Below are 20,144 nucleotides of genomic sequence, written 5' to 3' on the forward strand. Positions count from 1 at the left end.
GTGGCAGCCCACTAACAAGGGCAGCACCCCCCCCTCTCCTTCTTCGTGGCCGACGTGAGTAAAACATTTAAACGTGTTAATCCTCGCAAGGCTGCTGGCCCAGACGGCATCCCCGGCCGCGTCCTCAGAGCATACGCAGACCAACTGACTGGAGTGTTTACGGACATATTGAATCTCTCCCTATCCCAGTCTGCTGTCCCACATGCTTCAAGATGGCCACCATTGTTCTTGTACCCAAGAAAGCGAAGGTAACTGAACTAAATGACTATCACCCCATAGCACTCACTTCTGTCATCATGAAGTGCTTGAGAGACAAGTCAAGGATCATATCACATCCACTTTACCGGCCACCCTAGACCCACTTCACTTTACCACCCCAACAGGTCCACAGATGATACAATCGTCATCACACTGCCCTATCCCATCTGGACAAGAGGAATACCTATGTAACAGTGCTGTTCATACAGCTCAGCATTCAACAACCTCCGAGCTCATCATCAAGCTGGAGACCCTGGTTTTCTCAACCCGAGCCACTGCCTGTTCACCCTGCTATCATCCAGAAGGCGAGGTCAGTACAGGTGCATCAAAGCTGGGACAGAGAGACTGAAAAACAGCTTCTATCTCCAGGACATCAGAATGTTAAACAGCTTCTATCTCCAGACCATCAGAATGTTAAACAGCTTCTATCTCCAGACCATCAGACTGTTAAACAGCTTCTATCTCCAGGCCATCAGACTGATAAACAGCTTCTATCTCCAGACCATCAGACTGAAAAACAGCTTCTATCTCCAGGCCATCAGACTGTTAAACAGCTTCTATCTCCAGACCATCAGACTGATAAACAGCTTCTATCTCCAGGCCATCAGACTGATAAACAGCTTCTATCTCCAGGCCATCAGACTGAAAAACAGCTTCTATCTCCAGACCATCAGACTGAAAAACAGCTTCTATCTCCAGGCCATCAGACTGTTAAACAGCTTCTATCTCCAGACCATCAGACTGTTAAACAGCTTCTATCTCCAGGCCATCAGACTGATAAACAGCTTCTATCTCCAGGCCATCAGACTGATAAACAGCTTCTATCTCCAGGCCATCAGACTGATAAACAGCTTCTATCTCCAGACCATCAGACTGTTAAACAGCTTCTATCTCCAGACCATCAGACTGATAAACAGCCATCACTAACACAGAGAGGCTGCTGCCTACATTGAGACCCAATCACTGGCCACTTTAATAAATCGATCACTAGTCGCTTTAAACAATGCCACTTTAATAATGTTGACATATCTTACATTACTCATATCACATGTATATACTGTACTCTATACCATCTATTGCACCTTGCTATGACACTCATCCATATATTTATATGTACATGTTCTCATTCACCCCTTTAGATGTGTGTGTATTAGGAAGTTGTTGGGGGAATGTTCGATTACTTGTTAGATATTACTGCACTGTCGGAACTAGAAGCGCAAGCATTTCGCTACACTCGCATTAACACCTGCTAACCATGTGTATGTGACTGTCACGTCCTGACCCTTGTTAGATGTCATTTTCTATAGTAGAGTAGGTCAGGGCGTGACAGGGGGTGTTTTGGGTGGTTTTCTATTTCTATGTTTAAGTTCTAGTTTTTCTATTTCTATGTTATTGTTTTTTGGGTTGCCTCTAATTGGAGATCATATTTAAGTAGGGGTTTTTCTTCCTGGGTTTTGTGGGTGATTATTTGTGAGTAGTGTTTGTTCTCCTCTGCGTCACGGTTTGTTGTTTTTTGTCTATTCAGTTATTTTTATGTATTGCATGAGTTTCACAGAGTAAATAAAATGTGGAACTATCAACACACTGGTCCCCTTTATATGACGCCCGTGACAGTGACCAATAACATTACATTTGATTTGATTTGGTGTCAGGTTTCCTCCAGATGTGACGCTTGGCATTCAGGCCAAAGACTTCAATCTTGATTTGATCAGACCAGAGAATCTTGTTTCTCATGGTCTGAGAGTCCTTTTGGTGACTTTTGGCAAACTCCAAGTGGGCTGTCATGTGCCTTTTACTGAGGAGTGGCTTCCGTCTGGCCACTATCCTGAAAGCCTGATTGGTGGAGTGCTGCAGAGATGGTTGTCCTTCTGGAAGGTTCTCCCATCTCCACAGAGGAACTCTGGAGCTCTGTCAGAGTGACCATTTGGTTCTTGGTCACATCCCTGACCAAGGCCCTTCTCCCCCGATTGCTCAGTTTGGCCGGGCGGGCCAGCTCTAGGAAGAGTCTTGGTGGTTCCAAACTTCTTCCATTTAAGAATGATGGAGGCCACTGTGTTCTTGGGGACCTTCAACGCTGCAAAAATGTTTTGGTACCCTTCTCCAGATCTGTGCCCCGACACAATCCTGTCTCGGAGCTCTACGGACAATTCCTTCGAACACATGACTTGGTTTATACTTTGACATGCACTGTCAACTGTAGGACCTTATATAGACAGGTGTGTGCCTTTCCAAATCATGTCCAATCAATTGAATTTACCACAGGTGGACTCCAATCAAGTTGTAGAAACATCTCAAGGATGATCAATGGAAACAGGATGCAACTGAGCTCAATTTCGAACCTCATAGCGAAGGGTCTGAATACTTATGTAAATAAGGTATTTCTGTTTTGTATTTTTATTAAATTTGCACGAAAAAAAAATGTATTCTAAAAACATGTTTTCGCTTTGTCATTATGGGGGATTGTGTGGATTGGCCAGCGGCACGTTACTGCAGACACGGTAATCTGAGGCATCTGATTGGCCAGCGGTACATTACTGCAGACACGGTAATCTGAGCCATCTGATTGGCCAGCGGTACGTTACTGCAGACACGGTAATCTGAGCCATCTGATTGGCCAGCGGTACGTTACTGCAGACATGGTAATCTGAGCCATCTGATTGGCCAGCGGCACGTTACTGCAGACACGGTAATCTGAGCCATCTGATTGGCCAGCGGTACGTTACTGCAGACAAGGTAATCTGAGCCATCTGATTGGCCAGCGGCACGTTACTGCAGACACGGTAATCTGAGCCATCTGATTGGCCAGCGGCACGTTACTGCAGACACGGTAATCTGAGCCATCTGATTGGCCAGCGGCACGTTACTGCAGACACGGTAATCTGAGCCATCTGATTGGCCAGCGGCACGTTACTGCAGACACGGTAATCTGAGCCATCTGATTGGCCAGCGGCACGTTACTGCAGACACGGTAATCTGAGCCATCTGATTGGCCAGCGGTACGTTACTGCAGACACGGTAATCTGAGCCATCTGATTGGCCAGCGGTACGTTACTGCAGACATGGTAATCTGAGCCATCTGATTGGCCTTAGTGCACTTGATTTGATCTATGGGCCCAACGGGAAGGCAGAGTTTGTGCCTTCAGACACATTACATGGTTCAAAATGGCAACAGTTTGCCTGCCTGGCGTGCAGGGCAGGTGAATCAGGTGCACCTACCATCAACAGCCCTAGACGAATAAGCAAAACATAGGAATGCAAGACTTTATCATTGGCTTTTAAACAGAGATGTTTGGAGATCGATTAGGAATGCCTTGGAGATGGACCAGTCGATCGCGATCGACCAGGTGGTGACCACTTCCCTAGACAGTTAAATCTCGTGCTTCTCTCTGTGGGTTGATATTTCTGCTTGGCAGTAACGGGTCGCTGCGGCGCAGTTTAGCGGAAACGCTGCATCTGAAATGTCTGAGCAACAACAGATAAAGTTGTTAAATTTCCTGTGGTCCATAAATCCTCCTCTTGAAGTCATTCATTCCTCTGAGTTTTGGCAAGAGTTCATCCATGAACTCAGTAATAGGTGGCCAGGGCCCTGTGAAGAGGGGGAACTAGGAGTGTCTGGAGAGAAGTGGGCATGGTGGGAAGAGGAGGGGAAAAGGACAAGGAGATTACAATATAAACCTGCTGACTACGACACGATTACAATATAAACCTGCTGACTACGACACACGACTACAATATAAACCTGCTGACTACGACACACGACTACAATATAAACCTGCTGACTACGACACGATTACAATATAAACCTGCTGACTACGACACGACTACAATATAAACCTGCTGACTACGACACGACTACAATATAAACCTGCTGACTACGACACACGATTACAATATAAACCTGCTGACTACGCACACGACTACAATATAAACCTGCTGACTACGACACGATTACAATATAAACCTGCTGACTACGACACACGACTACAATATAAACCTGCTGACTACGACACACGACTACAATATAAACCTGCTGACTACGCACACGATTACAATATAAACCTGCTGACTACGACACGATTACAATATAAACCTGCTGACTACGACACGACTACAATATAAACCTGCTGACTACGCACACGACTACAATATAAACCTGCTGACTACGACACACGACTACAATATAAACCTGCTGACTACGACACGACTACAATATAAACCTGCTGACTACGACACACGACTACAATATAAACCTGCTGACTACGACACACGACTACAATATAAACCTGCTGACTACGACACGACTACAATATAAACCTGCTGACTACGACACGACTACAATATAAACCTGCTGACTACGACACACGATTACAATATAAACCTGCTGACTACGACACGATTACAATATAAACCTGCTGACTACGACACGACTACAATATAAACCTGCTGACTACGACACGATTACAATATAAACCTGCTGACTACGACACACGACTACAATATAAACCTGCTGACTACGACACACGACTACAATATAAACCTGCTGACTACGACACGACTACAATATAAACCTGCTGACTACGACACGATTACAATATAAACCTGCTGACTACGACACACGACTACAATATAAACCTGCTGACTACGACACACGACTACAATATAAACCTGCTGACTACGACACGATTACAATATAAACCTGCTGACTACGACACGACTACAATATAAACCTGCTGACTACGACACGATTACAATATAAACCTGCTGACTACGACACGATTACAATATAAACCTGCTGACTACGACACGACTACAATATAAACCTGCTGACTACGACACGATTACAATATAAACCTGCTGACTACGACACGACTACAATATAAACCTGCTGACTACGACACGACTACAATATAAACCTGCTGACTACGACACGATTACAATATAAACCTGCTGACTACGACACACGATTACAATATAAACCTGCTGACTACGACACACGACTACAATATAAACCTGCTGACTACGACACGATTACAATATAAACCTGCTGACTACGACACGACTACAATATAAACCTGCTGACTACGACACACGATTACAATATAAACCTGCTGACTACGACACGATTACAATATAAACCTGCTGACTACGACACGACTACAATATAAACCTGCTGACTACGACACGACTACAATATAAACCTGCTGACTACGACACGACTACAATATAAACCTGCTGACTACGACACGATTACAATATAAACCTGCTGACTACGACACGATTACAATATAAACCTGCTGACTACGACACGACTACAATATAAACCTGCTGACTACGACACACGATTACAATATAAACCTGCTGACTACGACACGACTACAATATAAACCTGCTGACTACGACACGACTACAATATAAACCTGCTGACTACGACACGACTACAATATAAACCTGCTGACTACGACACACGACTACAATATAAACCTGCTGACTACGACACGATTACAATATAAACCTGCTGACTACGACACGACTACAATATAAACCTGCTGACTACGACACACGATTACAATATAAACCTGCTGACTACGACACGACTACAATATAAACCTGCTGACTACGACACACGATTACAATATAAACCTGCTGACTACGACACGACTACAATATAAACCTGCTGACTACGACACACGATTACAATATAAACCTGCTGACTACGACACGACTACAATATAAACCTGCTGACTACGACACGACTACAATATAAACCTGCTGACTACGACACGACTACAATATAAACCTGCTGACTACGACACGATTACAATATAAACCTGCTGACTACGACACGACTACAATATAAACCTGCTGACTACGACACACGACTACAATATAAACCTGCTGACTACGACACGACTACAATATAAACCTGCTGACTACGACACACGACTACAATATAAACCTGCTGACTACGACACGATTACAATATAAACCTGCTGACTACGACACACGATTACAATATAAACCTGCTGACTACGACACACGACTACAATATAAACCTGCTGACTACGACACGACTACAATATAAACCTGCTGACTACGACACGACTACAATATAAACCTGCTGACTACGACACGACTACAATATAAACCTGCTGACTACGACACACGACTACAATATAAACCTGCTGACTACGACACACGACTACAATATAAACCTGCTGACTACGACACACGACTACAATATAAACCTGCTGACTACGACACGATTACAATATAAACCTGCTGACTACGACACGATTACAATATAAACCTGCTGACTACGACACGACTACAATATAAACCTGCTGACTACGACACACGATTACAATATAAACCTGCTGACTACGACACGACTACAATATAAACCTGCTGACTACGACACGATTACAATATAAACCTGCTGACTACGACACGACTACAATATAAACCTGCTGACTACGACACGATTACAATATAAACCTGCTGACTACGACACGACTACAATATAAACCTGCTGACTACGACACGATTACAATATAAACCTGCTGACTACGACACGATTACAATATAAACCTGCTGACTACGACACACGACTACAATATAAACCTGCTGACTACGACACACGACTACAATATAAACCTGCTGACTACGACACGATTACAATATAAACCTGCTGACTACGACACACGACTACAATATAAACCTGCTGACTACGACACGATTACAATATAAACCTGCTGACTACGACACGACTACAATATAAACCTGCTGACTACGACACACGACTACAATATAAACCTGCTGACTACGACACACGATTACAATATAAACCTGCTGACTACGACACGATTACAATATAAACCTGCTGACTACGACACACGATTACAATATAAACCTGCTGACTACGACACGACTACAATATAAACCTGCTGACTACGACACACGATTACAATATAAACCTGCTGACTACGACACGACTACAATATAAACCTGCTGACTACGACACGATTACAATATAAACCTGCTGACTACGACACGATTACAATATAAACCTGCTGACTACGACACGACTACAATATAAACCTGCTGACTACGACACGATTACAATATAAACCTGCTGACTACGACACGACTACAATATAAACCTGCTGACTACGACACGATTACAATATAAACCTGCTGACTACGACACGATTACAATATAAACCTGCTGACTACGACACACGACTACAATATAAACCTGCTGACTACGACACGATTACAATATAAACCTGCTGACTACGACACGATTACAATATAAACCTGCTGACTACGACACACGACTACAATATAAACCTGCTGACTACGACACGATTACAATATAAACCTGCTGACTACGACACACGACTACAATATAAACCTGCTGACTACGACACGATTACAATATAAACCTGCTGACTACGACACGACTACAATATAAACCTGCTGACTACGACACACGATTACAATATAAACCTGCTGACTACGACACGACTACAATATAAACCTGCTGACTACGACACGATTACAATATAAACCTGCTGACTACGACACAGCAGCTCTTAAATATCACCTGGGCCAGCCACTCTTAAATATCACCTGGGCCAGCCACTCTTAAATATCACCTGGGCCAGCAGCTCTTAAATATGACCTGGGCCAGCAGCTCTTAAATATCACCTGGGCCAGCAGCTCTTAAATATCACCTGGGCCAGCAGCTCTTAAATATCACCTGGGCCAGCCCCTCTTAAATATCACCTGGGCCAGCCACTCTTAAATATCACCTGGGCCAGCCACTCTTAAATATCACCTGGGCCAGCCACTCTTAAATATCACCTGGACCAGCCACTCTTAAATATCACCTGGGCCAGCCACTCTTAAATATCACCTGGGCCAGCCCCTCTTAAATATCACCTGGGCCAGCAGCTCTTAAATATCACCTGGGCCAGCCACTCTTAAATATCACCTGGGCCAGCAGCTCTTAAATATGACCTGGGCCAGCAGCTCTTAAATATCACCTGGGCCAGCCACTCTTAAATATCACCTGGACCAGCACAGGCACAACACATACTGACTAACGCACCAATCGGTGCCCCCCACGTTCTAAATGTGCTGACGTTGAGATATAAATGGAAAATCCAAAGCCACTAACAGAATGCAGCTGTAGGTGTTTGTGTTTAAAGATGAGTTTGTCATGGTTGGCCAGGTGTGCCCGACAGGGTGTGTGTGTGTGTGTGTGTGTGTGTGTGTGTGTGTGTGGATGTGTTTAACAATTCTTGTGGGAACCAGAAGTCCCCATAAGAGTAGTTAACGAACTAAATTTGACCAACTGGGGACATTTTGTTGGTCCCCACAAGGTTAAATGTTATTTCTAAGAGTTTAGGGTTAAGGTTAGAATTAGGTTAAGGGTTAGGAGCTTGGGTTAGTTTTAGGGTTAGGTTGAAGGTTAGGTTTTTGTGTTAAGGTTAGGGTTAAGATTTGGGTTAAGTTAAGAGTATGGGTTTTGGGGGTTAGAGAAAATAGGATTTTTTTGAATGGGATTGAATTGTGTGTCCCCACAAGGTTAGCTGTACAAGACTGTGTGTTTGTCTGTGCCTACCTTAGAGATGAGTTCGTCGTGATTGGCCAGGTGTGCCCGACAGTGTATACAGCTGTAGGTGCGATGGCACGAGGGCAGGTAGGCCTGGAACGTCTTCGACTTGGTCATCTTCACCATGTCACATGGGCGGCGCTCTGGGCTGCGATTGGCTGCTGCGGCGTCCGGGCTAGCGACGGACGAGGAGCAGCTCTGCTGAACTTTCTGACAGAAGCAGCACTGGAAGATGCAAGCAAAAGCCGTCGTTGTTGAGGAGTGGGTGTGTGGCTGTTAGGCTCCACACGGCAACCATGAGAAAACTACGCCTGGGGAGGAGGACGAGAAAAAGGGTTCGTGTGCTGCATCAAAATACATCAAGTTAATTGATCAGAGAAGGAATGATTAGTGATCAGTTGGAACCCTGATCTGATGACTTAGGGGGTGGCCAGACGTAGCCTAGAGGTCAGAGGTTAGATTGGTTGCTAGCCCTGAGGGTCAGCAGTTTGAATAGAGAGGTTGCCGCTACTATATTGTTCTTGTGCTGTTACTATGTGGTTCCAAGAGTTTCCAGAAATGCTGGTTGGTGGACTCTCTTATTTCCTGCTTATTCCCTCGTAATCTTCCAACCAGGATGTCTGGAAAACTAAGGAATTTGGGTTAAGTTACTAGAATTTGGGTTAAGTTACTGGAATTTTGCCACCCTACCCCTCAATCATGAACACTGAGTGTACAAATCATTAGGAACACCTTCCTAATATTTAGTCAGTGCATGGACTCTTCAAGGTGTTGAAAGCGTTCCACAGGGATGCTGGCCCATGTTGACTCCAATGATTCCCCACAGTTGTGTCCAGTTGGCTGGATGTCCTGTGGGTGGTGGTGGACCATTCTTGATTCACATGGGAAACTGTTGAGCGTAAAAAACCCAGCAGCTTTGCAGTTCTTCACACACTCAAACCAGTACGCCTGGCACCTACTCTCATACCCCGTTCAAAGGCATATAAATACTTTGTCTTGCCTGTTCACCATCAATGGCACACATACACAATCCGTGTCTCAATTGTCTCAAGACTTAAAAATCCTTCTTTAACCTCTCTCCTCAATAAGTGATCATAGATTTATACCTGGATTCACCTGGTCAGTCTATGTCATGGAAAAAAAGCTGTTTTGTATAAAAAAAACTAAAATATATCAAGATAAAAAGTTCTACCCGATGACATCATCAGAAGTTAAAACATTATGAGATTCTCTTTGGGAGCAAGAAAATACCATCCTTTGGGCTTGAAACTCGTTGCAGGTTTTTTGAAAAATCACTGTTTTAAACGTTTAATCCTGTGATGTCACAGAGATGTTTTTGGGACCTTCCTTCTCTTTTTAACCACAGATCATAGAAATGTGCTGTTTTCACATGTTGACACTGGTTTGGTGCTGGATATGAGTTATTTTTTCATTTATTTTACCTTTATTTAACTAGGCAAGTCAGTTAAGAACAAATTCTTATTTTACAATGACAGCCTAGGAACAGTGGGTTAACTGCCTTGTTCAGGGGCAGAACGACAGATTTCTACCTTGTCAGCTCGGGGATTCGATCTTGCATTCTTCTCTGCAGATCCTCTCAAGCTCTGTCAGGTTGGATGGGGAGCGTCACTTCACTTCACAGCTATTTTCACGTCTCTCCAGAGATGTTAGATCGGGTTCAAGTCCGGGCTCTGGCTGGGCCACTCTAGGACATTCAGAGACTTGTCCCGAAGCCACTCCTGTGTTGTCTTGGCTGTGTGCTTAGGGTCGTTGTCCTGTTGGAAGGTGAACCTTCGCCCCAGTCTGAGGTCCTGAGCTCTCTGGAGCAGGTTTTCATCAAGGATCTCTCTGTACTTTGCTCTGTTCATCTTTCCCTCAATCCTGACTACTCTCCCAGTCCCTGCCGCTGAAAAACATCCCCACAGCATGATGCTGCCACCACCATGCTTCACCGTAGGGATGGTGAAAGGTTTCCTCCAGACGTGACGCTTGACATTCAGGCCAAAGAGTTCAATCTTGGTTTCATCAGACTAGAGAATCTTGTTTCTCATCGTCTGAGAGTCTTTAGGTGCCTTTTGGCAAACTCCAAGCTGGCTGTCATGTGCCTTTTACTGAGGAGTGGCTTCCGTCTGTCACTCTATCATAAAGGTCTGATTGGTGGAGTGCTGTAGAGATGGTTGTCCTTCTGGAAGGTTCTCCCATCTCCATAGAGGAACTCTGGAGTTCTGTCAGAGTGACCATCAGTTCTTGGTCACCTCCCTGACCAAGGCCCTTCTCCCCTGATTGCTCAGTTTGGCCGGGCGGCCAGCTCTAGGAAGAGTCTTGGTGGTTCCAAACGTCTTCCATTTAAGAATGATGGAGGCCACTGTGTTCTTGGGGACCTTCAATGCTGCAGAAATGTTTTGGTACCCTTCTCCAGATCTGTGCCCCGACACAATCTTGTCTCAGAGCTCTACGTACAATTATTTCTACCTCGTGGCTTTTTGCTCTGACATGCACTGTCAACTGTGGGACCTTGTATAGACAGGTGTGTGCCTTTCCAAATCATGTCCAATCAATTGAATTTACCACAGCTGGACTCCAAGTTGTAGAAACATCTCAAGGATGATCAATGGAAACAAGGATGCACCTGAGCTCAATTTTGAGTCTCACAGCAAAGGGTCTGAATAGTTTTTATGACATTTTTTTGCCTAGATTTCTGAAAACCTCATTATGGGGTTTTGTAAAGTCCATGTTATTACCTCTTTATTCTGCTGTAATGTAAAGTCCATGTTATTACCTCTTTATCAGTGCTGTAATATAAAGTCCATGTTATTACCTCTTTATCCTGCTGTAATGTAAAGTCAAATCAAATCAAATGTATTTATATAGCCCTTCTTACATCAGCTGATATCTCAAAGTGCTGTACAGAAACCCAGCCTAAAACCCCAAACAGCAAGCAATGCAGGTGTAGAAGCACGGTGGCTAGGAAAAACTCCCTAGAAAGGCCAAAACCTAGGAAGAAACCTAGAGAGGAACCAGGCTATGAGGGGTGGCCAGTCCTGTTCTGGCTGTGCCGGGTGGAGATTATAACAGAACATGGCCAAGATGTTCAAATGTTCATAGATGACCAGCATGGTCAAATAATAATAATCACAGTTGTCGAGGGTGCAACAAGTCAGCACCTCAAGAGAAAATGTCAGTTGGCTTTTCATAGCCGATCATTGAGAGTATCTCTACCGCTCCTACTGTCTCTAGAGAGTTGAAAACAGCAGGTCTGGGACAGGTAGCACGTCCGGTGAACAGGTCAGGGTTCCATAGCCGCAGCTAGAACAGTTGAAACTGGAGCAGCAGCATGGCCAGGTGGACTGGGGACAGCAAGGAGTCATCATGTCAGGTAGTCCTGAGGCATGGTCCTAGGGCTCAGGTCCTCCGAGAGAGAGAAAGAAAGAAAAGAGAGAAAGAGAGAATTAGAGAGAGCATATTTAAATTCACACAGGACACCGGATAAGACAGGAGAAATACTCCAGATGTAACAGACTGACCCTAGCCCCCCGACACATAAACTACTGCAGCATAAATACTGGAGGCTGAGACAGGAGGGATCAGAAGACACTGTGGCCCCATCCGATGATACCCCCGGACAGGGCCAAACAGGAAGTATATAACCCCACCCACTTTGCCAAAGCACAGCCCCCACACCACTAGAGGGATATCTTCAACCACCAACTTACCATCCTGAGACAAGGCCGAGTATAGCCCACAAAGATCTCCGCCACGGCACAACCCAAGGGGGGGCGCCAACCCAGACAGGAAGACCACGTCCGTAACTCAACCCACTCAAGTGACGCACCCCTCCTAGGGACAGCATGAAAGAGCACCAATAAGCCAGTGACTCAGCCCCTGTAATAGGGTTAGAGGCAGAGAATCCCAGTGGAGAGAGGGGAACCGGCCAGGCAGAGACAGCAAGGGCGGTTCGTTGCTCCAGTGCCTTTCCGTTCACCTTCACACTCCTGGGCCAGACTACACTCAATCATAGGACCTACTGAAGAGATGAGTCTTCAATATAGACTTAAAGGTTGAGACCGAGTCTGCATCTCTCACATGGGTAGGCAGACTATTCCATAAAAATGGAGCTCTATAGGAGAAAGCCCTGCCTCCAGCTGTTTGCTTAGAAATTCTAGGGACAGTAAGGAGGCCTGCGTCTTGTGACCGTAGCGTACGTGTAGGTATGTACGGCAGGACCAAATCGGAAAGATAGGTTAGGGTTAGGGTTAGGGTTAGCCCATGTAATGCTTTGTAGGTTAGCAGTAAAACCTTGAAATCAGCCCTTGCCTTAACAGGAAGCCAATGTAGGGAGGCTAGCACTGGAGTAATATGATTAAATTGTTTGGTTCTAGTCAGGATTCTAGCAGCCGTATTTAGCACTAACTGAAGTTTGTTTAGTGCTTTATCCGGGTAGCCGGAAAGTAGAGCATTGCAGTAGTCCAACCTAGAAGTGACAAAAGCATGGATACATTTTTCTGCATCATTTGTGGACAGAAAGTTTCTGATTTTTGCAATGTTACGTAGATGGAAAAAAGCTGCCCTTGAAACAGTCTTGATATGTTCTTCAAAAGAGAGATCAGGGTCCAGAGTAACGCCGAGGTCCTTCACAGTTTAATTTGAGACGACTGTACAACCATCAAGATTAATTGTCAGATTCAACAGAAGATCTCTTTGTTTCTTGGGACCTAGAACAAGCATCTCCGTTTTGTCAGAGTTTAAAAGTAGAACGTTTGCAGCCATCCACTTCCTTATGTCTGAAACACAGGCTTCTAGCGAGGACAATTTGGGGGCTTCACCATGTTTCATTGAAATGTACAGCTGTGTGTCATCCGCATAGCAGTGAAATTTAACATTATGTTTTCGAATGACATCACCAAGAGGTAAAATATATAGTGAAAACAATAGTGGTCCTAAAACGGAACCTTGAGGAACACCAAAATGTACAGTTGATTTGTCAGAGGACAAACCATTCACAGAGACAAACTGATATCTTTCCCACAGATAAGATCTAAACCAGGCCAGAACTTGTCCGTGTAGACCAATTTGGGTTTTCAATCTCTCCAAAAGAATGTGGTGATCGATGGTATCAAAAGCAGCACTAAGATCTAGGAGCACGAGGACAGATGCAGAGCCTCGGTCTGCCTTTAAAAGGTCATTTACCACCTTCACAAGTGCAGTCTCAGTGCTATGATGGGGTCTAAAACCAGACTGAAGCATTTCGTATACATTGTTTGTCTTCAGGAAGGCAGTGAGTTGCTGCGCAACAGCTTTTTCAATTTTTTTTGAGAGGAATGGAAGATTCGATATAGGCCGATAGTTTTTTATATTTTCTGGGTCAAGGTTTGGCTTTTTCAAGAGAGGCTTTATTACTGCCACTTTAAGTGAGTTTGGTTCACATCCGGTGGATAGAGAGCTGTTTATTATGTTCAACATAGGAGGGCCAAGCACAGGAAGCAGCTCTTTCAGTAGTTTAGTTGGAATAGGGTCCAGTATGCAGCTTGAAGGTTTAGAGGCCATGATTATTTGTATCATTGTGTCAAGAGATATAGTACTAAAACACTTTAGTGTCTCTCTTGATCCTAGGTCCTGGCAGAGTTGTGCAGACTCAGGACAACAGAGCTTTTGAGGAATACCCAGATTTAAAGAGGAGTCCGTCATTTGCTTTCTAATGATCATGATCTTTTCCTCAAAGAAGTCCATGTTATTACCTCTTAATCCCGCTGTAATGCAAAGTCCATGTTATTATCTCTTTATCCTGCTGTAATGTAAAGTCCATGTTATTACCTATTTATCCCGCTGTAATGTAAAGTCCATGTTATTACCTATTTATCCTATGCTATAACGTAAAAGTCCATGTTATTACCTCTTTATCCCACTGTAATGTAAAGTCCATGTTACTACCTCTTAGTCCCACTGTAATGTAAAGTCCATGTTACTACCTCTTAGTCCCACTGTAATGTAAAGTCCATGTTACTACCTCTTAGTCTCACTGTAATGTAAAGTCCATGTTACTACCTCTTAGTCCCACTGTAATGTAAAGTCCATGTTATTACCTCTTAATCCCGCTGTAATGTAAAGTCCATGTTATTACCTCTTTATACTGCTGTAATGTAAAGTCCATGTTATTACCTCTTAATCCCGCTGTAATGTAAAGTCCATGTTATTACCTCTTTATCCTGCTGTAATGTAAAGTCCATGTTATTACCTCTTTATACTGCTGTAATGTAAAGTCCATGTTATTACCTCTTTATCCTGCTGTAATGTAAAGTCCATGCTATTACCTCTTTATCCTGCTGTAATGTAAAGTCCATGTTATTACCTCTTTATCCTGCTGTAATGTAAAGTCCATGTTATTACCTCTTTATCCTGCTGTAATGTAAAGTCCATGTTACTACCTCTTAGTCCCACTGTAATGTAAAGTCCATGTTATTACCTCTTTATCCTGCTGTAATGTAAAGTCCATGTTATTATCTCTTTATCCTGCTGTAATGTAAAGTCCATGTTATTACCTCTTTATCCCACTGTAATGTAAAGTCCATGCTATTACCTCTTAATCCTATGCTATAACGTAGAAGTCCATGTTATTACCTCTTTATCCCGTGATGTAATGTAAAGTCCTTCCAAGTTGAAAAGGCTACACTGCACCTAGGAACAGAGAGGGGAAGTCTCAGAGAATGGATGCACTACTTGGCTATGTCTCAAACGGCATCCTATTCCCTGTGTAGAACACTACTCTTCACCTGGGCTACAGGGCTCGGGTCAAAACAAGTGCATTACATAGGGAATAGGATGCCGTTTTCAACACAAGGTCAGGGCACTGTGGAGGGAGCAGACTGACCAGCAGCCAATCAGGAAGACAAACAGACTGACCAGCAGCCAATGAGAAGGACAAACAGACTGACCACTAGGTAATCAGGAAGACAGACTGACCACTAGCTAATCAGGAAGACAGACTGACCAGCAGCCAATCAGGAAGACAGACTGACCAGCAGCCAATCAGGAAGACAGACTGACCACTAGCTAATCAGGAAGACAAACAGACTGACCAGCAGCCAATCAGGAAGACAGACTGACCAGCAGCCAATCAGGAAGACAGACTGACCAGCAGCCAATCAGGAAGACAAACAGACTGACCACTAGGTAATCAGGAAGACAAACAGACTGACCAGCAGCCAATCAGGAAGACACGGGTAGAGTCTGTTTTTTTGTGGCAGCGTACACTTATGTCCACATCACCGCCTTGTGTAGTGGACATCCACTAGGGGGAGACAGAGTAGCTAACCAAGCAAGAGGGGCCTTGTGTAGTGGATATCCACTAGGGGGAGACAGAGTAGACAACCAAGCAAGAGGGGCCTTGTGTAGTGGACATCCACTAGGGGGAGACAGAGTAGACAACCAAGCAAGAGAGGCCTTGTGTAGTGGATATCCACTAGGGGGAGACAGAGTAGACAACCAAGCAAGAGGGGCCTTGTGTAGTGGATATCCACTAGGGGGAGACAGAGTAGCTAACCAAGCAACAGGAGCCTTGTGTAGTGTATAACCACTAGGGGGAGACAGAGTAGACAACCAAGCAAGAGAGGCCTTGTGTAGTGTATATCCACTAGGGGGAGACAGAGTAGACAACCAAGCAAGAGAGGCCTTGTGTAGTGTATAACCACTAGGGGGAGACAGAGTAGCTAACCAAGCAACAGGAGCCTTGTGTAGTGTATAACCACTAGGGGGAGACAGAGTAGACAACCAAGCAAGAGGGACCCAGGCACTCTTTTTGACTCGAGCAGGCGACGAAATTTGAACTTCCAGATCCGGTGTTATATGCCTGTTTACAAATTCTAGCTAGCTAGCTACATGTCTGGCTAATCTGGTGTTCAATGCTTTAAGACACTACTTTTCCCCCACAGAAGCAGACGCAAACATGTCTCTCTAAGACAGCAGTATAGTAATAACAGTGTAGTAGCAGTGTAGTAGTAGCAGTGTAGTAGTAGCAGTGTAGTAGCAGCAGTGTAGTAGTAGCAGTGTAGCAGTAGCAGTGTAGTAGCAGTGTAGCAGTAGCAGTGTAGTAGTAGCAGTGTAGTAGCAGTGTAGTAGTAGCAGTATAGTAGTAGCAGTGTAGTAGTAGCAGTGTAGTAGTAGCAGTGTAGTAGTAGCAGTGTAGTAGTAGCAGTGTAGTAGTAGCAGTAGAGTAGTAGCAGTGTAGTAGTAGCAGTGTAGTAGTAGCAGTGTAGTAGTAGCAGTGTAGCAGTAGCAGTGTAGTAGTAGCAGTGTAGTAGTAGCAGTGTAGCAGTAGCAGTGTAGCAGTAGCAGTGTAGTAGTAGCAGTGTAGTAGTAGCAGTGTAGCAGTAGCAGTGTAGCAGTAGCAGTGTAGTAGTAGCAGTGTAGTAGTAGCAGTGTAGCAGTAGCAGTGTAGCAGTAGCAGTGTAGTAGTAGCAGTGTACTAGTAGCAGTGTAGCAGTAGCAGTGTAGTAGTAGCAGTGTAGCAGTAGCAGTGTAGTAGTAGCAGTGTAGCAGTAGCAGTAGCAGTGTACTAGTAGCAGTGTAGTAGTAGCAGTGTAGTAGTAGCAGTGTAGCAGTAGCAGTGTGTAGTAGTAGCAGTGTAGTAGTAGCAGTGTAGTAGTAGCAGTGTAGCAGTAGCAGTGTAGTAGTAGCAGTGTAGTAGTAGCAGTGTAGTAGTAGCAGTGTAGCAGTAGCAGTGTAGTAGCAGTGTAGTAGCAGTGTAGTAGTAGCAGTGTAGCAGTAGCAGTGTAGTAGTAGCAGTGTAGCAGTAGCAGTGTAGCAGTAGCAGTGTAGTAGTAGCAGTGTAGTAGTAGCAGTGTAGTAGTAGCAGTGTAGTAGCAGTGTAGTAGTAGCAGTGTAGTAGTAGCAGTGTAGTAGCAGTGTAGTAGTAGCAGTGTAGTAGTAGCAGTGTAGTAGTAGCAGTGTAGTAGCAGTATAGTAGTAGCAGTGTAGTAGTAGCAGTGTAGTAGCAGTGTAGCAGTAGCAGTGTAGTAGTAGCAGTGTAGTAGTAGCAGTGTAGCAGTAGCAGTGTAGTAGTAGCAGTGTAGTAGCAGTGTAGTAGTAGCAGTGTAGTAGTAGCAGTGTAGTAGTAGCAGTACAGTAGTAGCAGTATAGTAGTAGCAGTGTAGTAGTAGCAGTGTAGTAGCAGTGTAGTAGCAGTGTAGTAGTAGCAGTGTAGCAGTAGCAGTGTAGTAGTAGCAGTGTAGCAGTAGCAGTGTAGTAGTAGCAGTGTAGCAGTAGCAGTGTAGTAGTAGCAGTGTAGTAGTAGCAGTGTAGTAGTAGCAGTGTAGTAGTAGCAGTGTAGCAGTAGCAGTGTAGCAGTAGCAGTGTAGCAGTAGCAGTGTAGTAGTAGCAGTGTAGCAGTAGCAGTGTAGCAGTAGCAGTGTAGTAGTAGCAGTGTACTAGTAGCAGTGTAGCAGTAGCAGTGTAGCAGTAGCAGTGTAGCAGTAGCAGTGTAGCAGTAGCAGTGTACTAGTAGCAGTGTAGTAGTAGCAGTGTAGTAGCAGCAGTGTAGTAGTAGCAGTGTAGCAGTAGCAGTGTAGTAGTAGCAGTGTAGTAGTAGCAGTGTAGCAGTAGTAGTGTAGTAGTAGCAGTGTAGTAGTAGCAGTGTAGCAGTAGTAGTGTAGTAGTAGCAGTGTAGTAGTAGCAGTGTAGTAGTAGCAGTGTAGCAGTAGTAGTGTAGTAGTAGCAGTGTAGTAGTAGCAGTGTACTAGTAGCAGTGTAGTAGTAGCAGTGTACTAGTAGCAGTGTAGTAGTAGCAGTGTAGCAGTAGCAGTGTAGCAGTAGCAGTGCAGTAGCAGTGTAGTAGTAGCAGTGTAGTAGTAGCAGTGTACTAGTAGCAGTGTAGCAGTAGCAGTGTACTAGTAGCAGTGTAGTAGTAGCAGTGTAGTAGCAGTGTAGTAGTAGCAGTGTAGTAGTAGCAGTGTAGTAGCAGTGTAGTAGTAGCAGTGTAGCAGTAGCAGTGTAGTAGTAGCAGTGTAGCAGTAGCAGTGTAGCAGTAGCAGTGTAGCAGTAGCAGTGTAGTAGTAGCAGTGTAGCAGTAGCAGTGTAGTAGCAGTGTAGTAGTAGCAGTGTAGTAGTAGCAGTGTAGCAGTAGTAGTGTAGTAGTAGCAGTGTAGTAGTAGCAGTGTAGCAGTAGCAGTGTAGTAGTAGCAGTGTAGCAGTAGCAGTGTAGTAGTAGCAGTGTAGTAGTAGCAGTGTAGCAGTGTAGTAGTAGCAGTGTAGCAGTAGCAGTGTACTAGTAGCAGTGTAGCAGTAGCAGTGTACTAGTAGCAGTGTAGCAGTAGCAGTGTAGTAGTAGCAGTGTAGTAGTAGCAGTGTAGCAGTGTAGTAGTAGCAGTGTAGTAGTAGCAGTGTAGCAGTGTAGTAGTAGCAGTGTAGTAGTAGCAGTGTAGCAGTAGCAGTGTAGTAGTAGCAGTGTAGTAGTAGCAGTGTAGTAGTAGCAGTGTAGTAGTAGCAGTGTAGTAGTAGCAGTGTAGTGGTAGCAGTGTAGCAGTAGCAGTGTAGTAGCAGCAGTGTAGTAGTAGCAGTGCAGCAGTAGCAGTGTACTAGTAGCAGTGTAGTAGTAGCAGTGTAGCAGTAGCAGTGTAGTAGCAGTGTAGCAGTAGCAGTGTACTAGTAGCAGTGTAGTATTAGCAGTGTAGTAGTAGCAGTGCAGCAGTAGCAGTGTACTAGTAGCAGTGTAGTAGTAGCAGTGTAGCAGTAGCAGTGTAGTAGCAGTGTAGCAGTAGCAGTGTACTAGTAGCAGTGTAGCAGTAGCAGTGTACTAGTAGCAGTGTAGTAGTAGCAGTACAGTAGTAGCAGTATAGTAGTAGCAGTGTAGTAGTAGCAGTGTAGTAGCAGTGTAGCAGTAGCAGTGTAGTAGTAGCAGTGTGGTAGCAGTGTAGCAGTAGCAGTGTAGTAGTAGCAGTGTAGTAGCAGTGTAGTAGTAGTAGTGTAGCAGTAGCAGTGTAGTAGTAGCAGTGTAGCAGTAGTAGTGTAGTAGTAGCAGTGTAGTAGTAGCAGTGTAGCAGTAGCAGTGTAGTAGTAGCAGTGTAGTAGCAGTGTAGCAGTAGCAGTGTACTAGTAGCAGTGTAGTAGTAGCAGTACAGTAGTAGCAGTATAGTAGTAGCAGTGTAGTAGTAGCAGTGTAGTAGCAGTGTAGCAGTAGCAGTGTAGTAGTAGCAGTGTAGTAGCAGTGTAGCAGTAGCAGTGTAGTAGTAGCAGTGTAGTAGCAGTGTAGTAGTAGCAGTGTAGTAGTAGCAGTGTA

At 44.4% G+C, this 20,144-nt stretch overlaps 1 protein-coding gene across 2 annotated transcripts in view; it reads right to left on the minus strand.

Moving 5' to 3' along the window:
- Positions 1-20,144, minus strand: part of LOC106586007 (protein yippee-like 1) — a 30,697-nt gene that overhangs the window by 2,853 nt on the left and 7,700 nt on the right. The window contains exon 2 of one of the 2 annotated variants that reach the window (XM_014172783.3): positions 8,888-9,189. In XM_014172783.3, coding sequence (XP_014028258.1) covers positions 8,888-9,004 — 117 coding nt within the window. In that variant the 5' untranslated portion in view covers positions 9,005-9,189. Of the gene's footprint in view, positions 1-8,887; positions 13,197-20,144 lie in introns of those variants that run through there. The other variant, XM_082968757.1, reaches the window with a different exon arrangement.

Source organism: Salmo salar, chromosome 24 (genome assembly GCF_965601325.2).
Source record: "Salmo salar chromosome 24, fSalSal1, whole genome shotgun sequence".
In the NCBI taxonomy this organism is placed as follows: domain Eukaryota; kingdom Metazoa; phylum Chordata; class Actinopteri; order Salmoniformes; family Salmonidae; genus Salmo; species Salmo salar.